General features: G+C 53.2%; 1 protein-coding gene across 1 annotated transcript in view; it reads left to right on the top strand.

Moving 5' to 3' along the window:
- The window catches only part of MAPK4 (mitogen-activated protein kinase 4), a 20966-nt gene extending 13895 nt beyond the window's left edge, over positions 1–7071 (top strand). Inside the window, exons 5-6 of the mRNA XM_017734316.1 lie at positions 1661–1895; positions 3657–7071. Coding sequence (XP_017589805.1) covers positions 1661–1895; positions 3657–4344 — 923 coding nt within the window. The 3' untranslated portion in view covers positions 4345–7071. The remainder of the gene's footprint in view (positions 1–1660; positions 1896–3656) is intronic.
- The last annotated feature ends 4955 nt before the right edge of the window (positions 7072–12026 follow it).

The raw sequence follows: 12026 nt of genomic DNA, 5'->3' as shown, positions 1-12026 counted from the left end.
GAAGCGCCCCAGCGCCGCAGAGGGGGGTTCAGGTCCCGGGGGCCCGCAGCGGGTGGTCCCAGCTGTGGCTCCCACGTCCCCACTGCTGCCGCCTGTCCCCGGGCCCAGCTCGCTGTCCTGCCACAGGACAGCACTCTCGATGCTGTAGCTTGCTCCCAGGTAGCTCTAGGGGTGAAATACTCTTCCAAGGCACCTTGAAGGCACATCCCTGGCTTCCCACGCCTCTCCTCGAGCTGCGAGCGAGGGTTCGGCCCAGAGGTTCTCCTCAAGCCCCGTTTGTTTTCCCGCCGTGCCTCTGTCATGGGCACAATTGTGTAGTACCGCAGGACACAGGCTTTTCCCTCACAAGCACCCAGACCCCGTGAGGTGGCTGTTACTGGCAGGAACACTGACCAGGTGCTCTCCTGAGCTCCTTCTGAGGGTCAGACTGGACCTGGCCGCCTGCCTTTGGGAAGATGTCAAGACCAGGCTCAGCTTACGTGTGCTGGTGTAACTCTTCCCTATAAGATGTCCTGTGGTCCTGGCAACACGATATCCATCGGCCTGGGGTGCCCAGGGACCGCATCAGCCTCCAGCAAGCAGGAACAGATTTATTCCCTGCCATTACTGCAGGAAGAAAGGTCACCCTTGCTCCTTGCATAATTCATTGTCGTTTTCCTGCCTCTCTGACCTGTAGTACATCGTAATACATAACCTGTCGTGCGTTGTTCCGCCACGCTCCGTGCCCGTAGTCAGTGACCTCGTGAGGCTATTGATTCCTTCCTGCTTAATTAGTCCGAGCGATGAGGTGATCTCGCGGGAGACAGTCGGAAATTGGGTAATGTTTAAGCACAGAGGCAGCACGTGTGGCAGAGCTCCTGCTGAGGGCTCCTGTCCCTGCAGACGCTGCCCCTGTCACGCAGTTACACCTTCGGTGGTGATGTTCCGAAGGTGTGGAATGGAGCCGTATCCGAGGAAAGGCACGTATTTATTTTTATTGCCTGAACTCAAAGAGACTTGCCCAGGAAAGAATCAACGGGATAAGCAACAGCTTCAGTGACAGGATTTTACCTTTTCACATAACCTCAGCAAAAGGAGTCATCAAAGCAATCACAGCAAACCCCCCGCGTTTAGATTTAATTGCGCTTAAGTTTCCTGTCATCATAGGAAGAGTTCATGCACCACAGTCTTTCTGAAATAATTCTAGCCACTCGGAGTTCTTCAAATATTAATGGGTAAAATAATTTCATAGCCCTGGTCACGCCGAAGGCTTTTAAACATTGCAGTAAATCTAGTCCACTTCAGTTGGGCTCAAGAGGTGAAAGCGGTTGTCTGAAATGCCGCGTGCTTGACGAATGGATCTGAGAGTGTGGGGTCAAATCCCAGCACCACCCAAAGGTCTTTCTGGGGTGAGATTTCAGCATCCTGCTGGGGGCCGTAGCACTGGGTGTGAAACGCGCTTCCCCTGCTGTGCTAGAAGAGGTGACACCTGGGGGCTGCAGGATTGCTCTCCTGCAAGCTCACGGCTCCCGTGAGGGCTACAGGGGATGCAGCAGGGGCTGACGTGCCTGGTTTAGGTCCACCTGGGGCGTGACCTTTAACTCATTCCTTACTTGGAGGGGATTTGTCATGGGGGCTCCACGAGACCCATCGTGGCAAGGAAGCTGTTACTGCCTGTGAGGAATTAGTGAGCTTGTTTGTCTCTGCTCCGCAGCTATTGATTTTCTGGAGAAAATACTGACATTTAACCCCATGGATCGATTAACGGCCGAGATGGGCCTGCAGCACCCTTACATGAGCCCGTACTCCTGCCCCGAGGACGAGCCTGTGTCTCAGCACCCGTTCCGGATCGAGGACGAGATTGATGATATCCTGCTGATGGAAGCTAACCAGAGCCAGATGTCCAACTGGGACAGGTACAGAACCAGGGCTGGGCTGGAGAGCAGGTACTGGCTTAAATGCTTTAGGCAGAACTGGACTGGTAAGCCTCTGACGTGCTGTTGCCTGGGTTCCATCACACGTGTTCCAGACCCATGAGGAACACCTGCTTTTCCCTCTTTATACCATGTTGCAATTCCAGCCCAAGCTGGCGCCTCGCTGAAGCCGACCAGAGGCTCACTGTGGATTTCCACAGGGGCTGGAAGCCAAGCCTGCACATCCTGGTCGCTGAGCACCTTTCTGCTCGTGGTTTTATTCACAGCCCGTGTTGTCTTCAGTTGAGTTTAAGTGGCTCTGTGGCCCTTCCGTCTGCCCTCTGTCCCTATAATACAGGTTACAAAATACTATCATTCTGGTACCTTTTGGGGACGGGGCCTGATGTGGAGTGCTACACTCATCACTTCTCAAGGTGCGTAAGCCCCCGAGGCCATGGATCTGGGCGCCTTGTAAAAAGTCCTGCATTGTGTTGACATTTAAATGGGTTGCTGAAAGCCGTACTGGAAGTTTAGAATGGATCACAGCCTTGAGCTGAGGTTTCTCACGTCCTAGGTGATTACCCCAGTTGCTGCGCCAGTCCCACAGCTGGGGCAGGTAGAACAAAAGAAGAAGCAGCTAAGAATTAACTGGGTTCAGTTTTCTGTAGAGCTCCTTCCAGCTGAGGAGGATGAGCTGGCTGAGGATGTCTGCAGCATTGTTCCTCTCTGCATGGCAATTAAATCCCCTTGCCTTCCTAATCCACTAGACTTCACTAGCATTGAGAAAATTACCTAAAAAAACCCCTTGCCTTCACTGTCTCTCTGCCTGAGTGAACAAGTGTCAGGGGGGAGCCAGGTCAGTCAGGTGAAGAGGAAGGCTGGAAGCAGGATGTCTGTCTTCAGTGTATCCCCACAGTTCCAGCATCCCTGCCAGCTGCAGCCCCCAAAGCAGCAAATCAGTTGCTGGAGGTCGCCTTGCCACCTTCTCCACAGTCAGCTTGCTTGGTGTGACACAAGCAGCTGAGGCTGAGGCTGTCCTACCTCCCAGCTGGGGACATGTGGTACAGGGCTGTAGATTCTGCAGCACCAGCCGAGTGTTTGCGGACAAGAGATGATTTTGGCTGTGCTGTGGGACATCTGAAGAACAATCTGCTGTTGTGACAGAGCCCCAGTCCCTGGGATAACATTTCTTTTAAAGGCAGCTCAGTTCAGAGCCAGTAAATCAGATGTCAGGCCGTGGCTAGGAATGGGTGTTGTCAGGTAATTGTGAGTAAGGGAGTTCAGCTGGCTCGAGAAGTCACCACTCAGCAAGGTGACCCTTCAGGAATGCTCTTGGTCCTGGATATCGGGGTAAAGTGGTGATGTCCAGTCTCAGTGGGGTTTAAGTTCCATCTCTTTCACTGTTCTGTCCCCAGCTCACGCTGTGGTACCCGTCTGTGGGCTGGGGACAGATTGGTTATTAATGTTGTTAATCACGTTTCACTCCCGAGCGGCGGGGAGGGGATGCACGGGTATCTAAAGGACGGGGCCAGTGGGTTTGGTTGTTGGGCTGTTATTCCTGCTTCTGGTCCTGTCGCAGGTTCTTGGTAAACTACTCACCCCAATATTTTAACACACAAGGTGGTTGTCTCTGCTATCAGTAAGACGCTAGAAGCAGAGCAGCAGCAGCAGGCCAAGCCAGCAGCAGTGTGTGTGCTGGTTTGGGCACTGCTGCCCCCGGCAAAGCCGTGCTCCCTGTGTCTGACAGCAGCGTGTCTTTGGCAGGGACCACATCAGCCTCTCCTCTGACCTGGACTGGAGACACGACAAGCACCACGACATGGACGAGGTCCAGCGGGACCCCCGCGCGGGCTCTGAGTCCACCGCCGAGGAAGCACAGGTTGACCCACGGAAATACTCACAGAGCAGCTCAGAGAGGTTCTTGGAGCTGTCCCACTCATCCATGGACCGAGTATTTGATGCCGATTGTGGGAAATCGTGTGATTACAAAGTGGGGTCGCCTTCCTACTTGGACAAATTGCTGTGGAGGGACAGTAAGCCCCACCACTACTCTGAGCCCAAGCTAATCCTAGATTTATCCCACTGGAAACGGGCCACCATAGCGCCTGCAGCTGAGCTGTCGCTGGAAGAGGAACCCTCCAACCTCTTCCTGGAGATTGCTCAGTGGGTGAAGAGCACGCAGGTGGGGCTGGAGTGTCCCAGCACTCTGCCGGAGATCCAGGAGCGGAGCCTGCCCTCCTCTCCGCGCCATCTGCACAAGGAACCCGCCGAGGTGAACAGTGAGACCGACCCCGAGTTTGACCTGGACGTCTTCATCTCCAGGGCGCTGAAACTTTGCACAAAACCCGAGGATCTTCCGGACAACAAGCTCAACGAGATCAACGGGGCCTGCATCTCCGAGCACCCTGGGGACATGGTTCAGGCAGAGGTGTACCAGAAGGAGCGGTGGTGAGGAACCCACACCGGGAAGCCCCGCTGCGCCTCCCTCTTCCTCTGGGATGGCGCGGCCGCTGCCCGGGGCTGAGCGGCTGCCGACCGTCACTGAGCATCCGTTTTTAACACTGTACCAAATGCCTTTTCCAGGAAAGGCAAGCACAAGCCACATGCCCCTTTTGATGCCTTAGAAGTGCTTCTGAGGGGATCAGGAGGTGTGAATGAAATACTGAGTTTCTTATACTGCCTTAACAATCTTGCCTTGCGATCTCTGGGACCTGTTTGAAACTTAAATGTACAAGGGGAAAAATGACAGTACATGGTAGGTTTACAAACAGTAGTCAAATCAACTTCTTCTCCTTTCTTTTTCTATAGCAACTTGAGATGACAAAGACAAAATCGGCATTTTCAGTATGGTCAGATACCCTCCTGGTTGGACAGGTTCCCAAAACGCCGAACTTTGAGCTCCTCTGAGGCACCTGTGTGAGTACAGGTGTGGAATAAAGTGATGCCAGCCATCGGTCAGCAGCGAATGGAACTAGAGGTAGAGACAAAAAAATAACTCTCTGAGGATGTTAATGGGGAAGAGATTTGACCTACAAAATACGGGCCGTTGGGGATTTGTTGTTTTTTTTTTTTTTTCTGATGAAGACAAAATTTTTGCTAAGTGCATTTTGCTGGTTTGTGGTTTCTCACACCAAAACTTTCCCTTCTGTTGCGCGGGGTGCAGTAGGGGGATGCACGGGGATCTGAGCTTTCCGAGTACTTAGGAGGGCCCATGGCGATGCATTTCAGCGTGAAAACCTGGTGCTGTGAGTCCTGCCTCGGACAGCTGCCCATTAGACCAGCAAATTCCAGTGGTGAGGGCTGGACAGGGGCGGGGAGCTGGGAACGAGGTGTCCCACAGTGTGCTGCTGCCTGGCACCACCAGCCACACACACACAGACTCAGCAAGGGCACCCGCCCAGCTTTGCCACTGAAAAAGGAACTAAAGTACTTCTGGATTTCCTTCTGACAAAGATCTTGTGAAGAAAACAGCAGTTCCTGCAGCGTTAGGTTTGTAACTGGCCACTTGACTCCCAGCGTCTTTGGAAGATGCTGGTGTCAGCAGGCAGCTGTGTGTAAATAGGTGAAGACACAACTGATGGACTGTAACTTCTGTTTTCATCCACACTTCTGAGCACCTTAATAGTTAATCGGCTAACAAGAGTTTGTATATGGAAGAAATGTTCTATACTTCTATTTAGTCAAACTCGGCAGCTTTTTAAAGGGGAGATGTGTAAATAGTGCCATACAAGACAGTCTCTGCTTTCCTCGCCATCCTGTTGCTGTGCTCTCCGGCACAGTGGCTCTACTTACATTTGTAAAAGATAAACTGCTGTATTAGTAACTGCAAGGCCCATATTTAACTACTCCTGTATGAGTTATTTCTACCCTTTTAACAAGCAACCTGCTAAATGCTCTGAGATGTGAAGAAAACTCGTGTGAGACTCGGATAACTAACAGCAGCGCTTACTGTATTAACCCTGGTGTTTGCTCTTGCTGGGACCAGGTGCAGGTTTAGCTGTAGCAGGCCTTGACAAGCCCAAAAACGTGTTCTTACTGTGAAGATCTCACATCGGGGTGATGGAAATGCCACTGCTCCAGACGATGAGCAGCACCGGTGCGAGGGCAGCCGGCTGCGGGGATGGGATGGGGTGCAAGGCCAGGTGCAGGGGTGGAGAAGGCATTTGGAAGGCAAAGCTGATGGAGAAGGCATCAGAAAGACAAAGCCATTTGTCCCTGGACTTTGTTCTGAGTGTTTGGGTGTCCCCCAGAGCGGTTTAGAAAGGGGGAATGAGACAGAAACAGAGGCTTGGTTTCTGGTGTGTTGCAGATAATTGATATACCTCAACTAAAGCTCAGCACTTTCACTGGTGGTGGGGGAGATTCAGATGCCAGGAGCAGCCACCCCTGCGCTGGAGCAGATCCAATCCAGCCCCGGCAGCCTGCAGCTCGCTGCCCACGGTCCCGCTCAGCCTTGCTGTGCGCCCAGCAGCAGCCAGCAGAGGCTGGAAGTGGGATTGCTCGAGGGAGCGTGCTCCCGGGCAGGAGGAGGCAGCAGGAGCCACGGCTGTGTCCCATCGCCCCTCGGTGCCCACAGGAGGAGCTGATAATGCCCATCCTCTGGACGGGAGAGGCACCAGCTCGCAGCCAGACGCCGGGGAGCCGGCAGAGTTCAGACCCGAAGGATGAGGTCAGCACGGTGAGAGCGGACTTTGGAAGCTCTTGGGACAGATGGAACAGCCCTCTGCTGCCCTTGGGTTGAGCACGGAGAGGCGCCGGCACGAGAACTCGGCACGGTCAAACCACGCCAGCGCTCTCCTCGCCAGGCGTTGGCGGGGGCCACGTCCTCTGAAACCAGAAGCCATTTTCTGTGGGCTGTTACTTCTTCCCCAGAGGCCTGCAGGACTGTTTGTTACGGCCATGAAAAGAAAGAGTTTTGCTTTAGAGTATTGTCTTGAGGGCCCGCAGTTAAAGCATAACGTTGACTCCGTAGCGAGCAAACGGAGCGCATTGCCGCCACTCCGGAATTTCCATCTCGCTTCCTGAGCTGTTATTTAATGTTGTTCTAAAACCTCAGAGTCACATGCTGGGAAAAGGGGATAAGAGGGGTGGCTTTAATTTGTTACCTGAGTGTGCTTAGCTGATCACAAGCCAGATCTGTCGCTCATTTACAGAAATAAAATGTAAGGCCTGAGCCTTCCTTGCGTGGCAGTGTGTAATTATTTTATGAATTATTACTGTTCTTACTGTGAAGTGTTTATTTCAGTACTGGGGTCTAGGTTTCTTCCGCAAATCACTGAATTCATCCAGGTTGGAAAAGACCTTTAAGAATGGACATGAAGAGCTGTGTCCCACGGATTATCTGCTTTCTGGGGTTCCTTGGTGCTGGGCTGCTTTTCACCCAGCTTTGTTTTGGCAGGTTCAGGCTGTCTGAGCACTCAGGGTCACAGGGAGGGAATTCAGGCTTTGTCACCGCCTGCATTTCACGCAGCTGGAAGAAGCGTTGCGGTGCGAGATCACCCGTCAGGTATTTCAGTCGGTTTGCAGAAGGCACTCGCTGAAAGAGACACGGGAGCACTGCTGCTGCTGATGGTGCTGTGTGGTGGGCCCCGAGGCCACGTGGCCCTGGGGTGGGTGGACAGCCTGGATTTAGCGATCTGGGCCCTAGCTGTCCCGGGTTTTATTTAAAGAACAGCAGAGGGAGCAGAAAAAACCCTCTGAAGGAAAACCCTCTCTGCGGGGGCTGCTCCTGGTGGCTCCTTGCAAGGATCTGTCCTGCCACTACGGCCACCCGCTGGCCACCAGCTGCAGCCTGGGAATCCATCAGGGAGATGATTTAGAAACGCCTTTAAATGTCAGGAAGATGCCTCCAACGGTGCTGTCGCTGCCCCAGTGATTGTTCTTCCTCAGTCGCAAATATGTGACTATTTTTACTGCAGTTTATTTTTGATCATGCTGGGATTCAGCAGCTGTTACACCATCGCAGAGCTGCACTAACCAGATCCTCAGAGCTTTACCATTGCAGTAATAAAAATACCAGCTTCAGCTGGCTTTTCAAAGGGGCTTTGGGGACATCCCGGGAAGATTTTCCTGGGCAAATCCCACCCAGATCCCAGAGTAAAACCACAACATAGTGTCAGTGAATTTTACAAGTGGACTTTTTGGAGCCTGGACTGCAGATGATCAGTGCTGTCCCTCTGAGCAATTCCACGCCACCATCTACAGCTTTTGAGAGCTTGCAGTGAGAACACTGTACAGTGTGGCATGCAGGCATTTCAGCTCTGAAATGTTCTTTTTTTTCAGCTGGTTCTGAGAGGGATTGGAGAGAACAAATGCTCCATATGGTGTTTGCTTGTGAATTGTTGCCTTTGACGTTCTGAAAGGCAGGGTTAGATTTTGAAGCAGTTCAATATTCGGGCGAATGGAGTCCTCTGAAAGTGCATCTCCGCTTTCTGAAGCCACGCTCACCACGGTATTTTAACCTGCCATCTGGGCACTGGTGAAGCTGGTTTATAACAATCATATTGCTAAATTCAGAGTAGGCTTTTTTTTTTATTTAGGAAAAAGAAAAGATTCTGTCTTTAAAAATACAACCTTTTCACGCAGGGTCTCACTCTGTCTGGTCTTGGGTTGTGGCGGGATAAAGTGTACCGAAAGGATCTCGGCATGGTTGCTTTGATTAATGCTGCAGTGAAAATTAGGTGTTTGAGGAAGTTTATATGAATTTTTATGAAGCTTTGTGGAGAATGTAGCCAAGGACATCTTTGACAGCACAGGCTGTTGTGAAAAACAGGAGTTAATTCCTGTGTATGCCGGTGTTGCATGAAGTGTTCGTGTGTACCAGAGTACATTGATACAAGTTTCAGCAGCGTGTGACATTCCTGGCAGAAGATGTAAAGGTAAAGGTGCTGCAGGGCGTGAGCTGAGCTCTGCTCCCCCTCTGTGCTCCCGTGTCCGAGGGTGAGAGCTGCCCAGAGCCCAGCTGTGGCCACTCAGTGAGGGCTTGGGCACTGCCCTGTCCGCACATCCTGCGAATTCCTGCGTAGGTCACACTGGTGGTGCTGTACATACCTTGGGCAAAACCTGGGGTGATTAAATGAAACTTTGGTAGTCCAGTCTGCAGGATGGAGCAGGTAAAGATAACCAGTGTGTGATCAAAGGTAACAGCTTTCCAGTGCCAGACGGAAGAAATTCCTCCGTGTAAGGGTGGGGAGGCCCTGGCAAAGGGTGCCCAGAGCAGCTGGGGCTGTCCCTGGATCCCTGACAGTGTCCAAGGCCAGGCTGGAGCAGCCTGGGATAGTGGAAGGTGTCCCTGCCCATGGCAGGGGTGGAACAAGGTAAGTTTTAAGGTCCCTTCCCTCCCAAACCGTTCAGTGATCCTATGTTTCCTTCTCTTTCCCCCACTGCCACCTCTCCTGTGCTGCACGCTGACATTCCAGTGCGGGGAGAGAGTTCCCAGGTCAGCCAGCTCCCTGGGAACGCCGTGCCTCCCTGTGTGAGCTGTGCGGCTCCGGGATGGAGGGGGCAGTGCCAGGCAGCCTGCTTCTCCACTCTTACTGCAGTAACGACTTAAAATCCTGGGACATTTCTGCTGGTCCGTCTGGCGTTTCAGGAGGGAAGTGGAGGTCAGTGGAACAGCCTGAACTTGGGCAGGTCCCTGGTGAGGGGAGTTTCAGCCCCGGGATGAGTAACCATCTGCCTGTGGACAGGGCCGGGGGTTGGAGCGGGCAGTGTCCCCGTGTTTCCGTGTGCTCAGCCCGCTGCTCTCAGAGCAACAGGGTGGGTTGGTGTTGTATGGGTGGGGTGAAATAGGTGACAGGATGACAACTGAATGAAGAAATACTCCCTTTGAAGTCTGTCCCTGAATCCTGCTGGCCACTGCTGACTGCTCCAGTGCCAGCAGGAGTGTTCAGTGAGAAGCTTCCCATCACACACCTTCAGTGCTGCATCTCCCGGTGGCTCCCCACGTCAGTATCCAGAAGGGACGACATTTCCCCAGTAACCTGAAGTAAGGCAAGGAAACGCTTCCAGCCCGAAGCATTCTTCCTGTGCTCTGCAAAGCCCTGTGCCCACGAGCAGCTGGATGCCGGGAAGCCACCAGTCACCCAGGTAAGTCCTTCCCTGAAACACTCCGCAGTGGTTAGGAGGGGAAAGGTGGAAGGAAACCTGCCACGTGCAGGACCTGGGCTCAGCCAGGCACAGCAGAACGTACTCTGCGTGTGCGCATGAACACAACGTGTTCCATGGGCTGAACACCTGCCCAGCCTCCGGATCAGGATTCTGGACTGGGAAGGTTTGTTTCCAACCTCACAGTTCCATCCTTCCATCTCATCACAAAGCTCAGCCACATCTCCTCACCCTCCTTCACCTGTGGAGATGAGAATTCCTGCATTAGGAGAGCTTCTCTGTGCTGCTGTAGGAATAAAACCCCCAGGAGGGCAGCAGGCCACAAGTGAAATGCGCAGAGGATCCAGGCTGTCCTCATACAAACCATCTGCTTCTCCAGCTTGCTGGAGGGGGTTGGTACTCGAGTTGTTCCATCCCTGAGCAAGAAGCCCACACTTTTATAGGAGTTTGATGCGCTCTGATGTTTGTGGGTGTGCAGCACTCACATCCTACCTACCACAGAAGACTCATCAGTCCCCAAAGCAGTCCGTGCAGGGGGACAGGAGAGCCTCACCTGAGAATGTCTCCTCAGGCTCCAGAGTCAATCCTTCGGCACAGCTGGCTGTGAGGAGGGCTGGGCAAGGCAAGAGGAACACGTGTACTGCTGCTGTGTGTCCACCGTAGGCAAACAGTGCTCAGGGAGGTCCATAAACAAGAGAGAATCCTCCTGGACACAGTTAAATAGGAATTGGAGGGTGGGACCCCAGATCTTCCTTGTGTAATCCCCTGCAAGTGTCAGCATTGAAAGGAAGGAAGAAGAAAAGCCTCTCTCTCCAGAGAAGATGGTGTATGATGTTTATTCATGGCAGGCTGAAAAATCTGTCACTGCAGCAAAACAAGGCCTCACATTCCAGTGCTGCTGCCTCTAACTCAGCCTGCTGAGCAGCTCTGTGTCCCACAGCCCTGAGAGCTCATAACTCTCTTCCTACATCCTAAAAGGATGCAGAGAAATCAGCTTTTCTGGCCAAAATTAGCAGCGAATCAGGGGCTTCTGTTACCCGTGCATGGCCTGTGCTGTTTCTGAGCCATGTACATCTCATCCCACTGTCTGCTTCCAGAGCTGCACCCCGACACCTCCTGAGTGCCACTGGAGCCTGGGGGAGCTTCTCCACCCTCCCATGGCAGCGGGAGAGGCCTGTCTGGGGACAGAGATGTTGCTGGCACGCAGTGGTGTCTCTGCAGAGACCTCGGTGGCAGTTTGTGTGTCAGCCCTTAATCCTCAGCCAGGCTGTGCTGTCCCCCAGTCTCTGATGGACAAACAAACAGGGAACCGAAGGCAACGGTGGCAAAAATGTCAGCCTGTGAGCTGCTGAGCAACAAACTGAAATATTTAATCAGAGAGGCACTGACAGAGGGGCTGAGCAGCAGGAGCCCCGGTGTCTTCCTTTGGCTGTGACTCCTGTGTCTCCAGAGGCACCGACTGACATTTCACACCGGCTGAACTTGGCTCATTAAAAGCCAGACATGGGCAGACCTGTTTGTCATCTCTCCACCGGGCGAGGGGTCTGTTCTCACAGAGCAGGTACTTCGTCGCTCCAAATTATGTCCCTGGAACACAGGAGCCGTCAGTAAATGCTAAGCTGTTCCATCCTCTCGTCTGCCACTGGGAGCTGCTCCCCCGGGAGCGATATGGTCTCCCTGCGCTGCTGGATCTTCGCATGAGCATCACTGTGCTCACACGCAGCTCCCGTCAGGCAGCCCTGGTGTTCCAGATGTGTGTGCAGGAGCGAGGCAGAGCTGCTCTGGGACTGGCTCTGCAGCCTGCTCCTCCCTGAGCTCTGCCGAGCTCTGTGTGCTCAGCCTCACCTGTAAAATGGGGGGGGGTGAAACAAAATGCCTTGAGGCTGGCTGATGAAAAGCGTGAGGTGCGCTCTGGTTTCCTTTCCCAGCTGTGAAGCTTTTATAGAACTGTGGAATGGTTTGGGTGAGAAGGTACCTTTAAAGGTCACCTAGCTCAGGGCGCTGAAGTGACAGTGAGTGGCAGCCTGC

Source organism: Corvus brachyrhynchos, unplaced genomic scaffold, assembly GCF_000691975.1.
Source record: "Corvus brachyrhynchos isolate BGI_N302 unplaced genomic scaffold, ASM69197v1 scaffold285, whole genome shotgun sequence".
Lineage (NCBI taxonomy): Eukaryota > Metazoa > Chordata > Aves > Passeriformes > Corvidae > Corvus > Corvus brachyrhynchos.
This window is presented reverse-complemented; position numbering and strand designations above follow the sequence as displayed.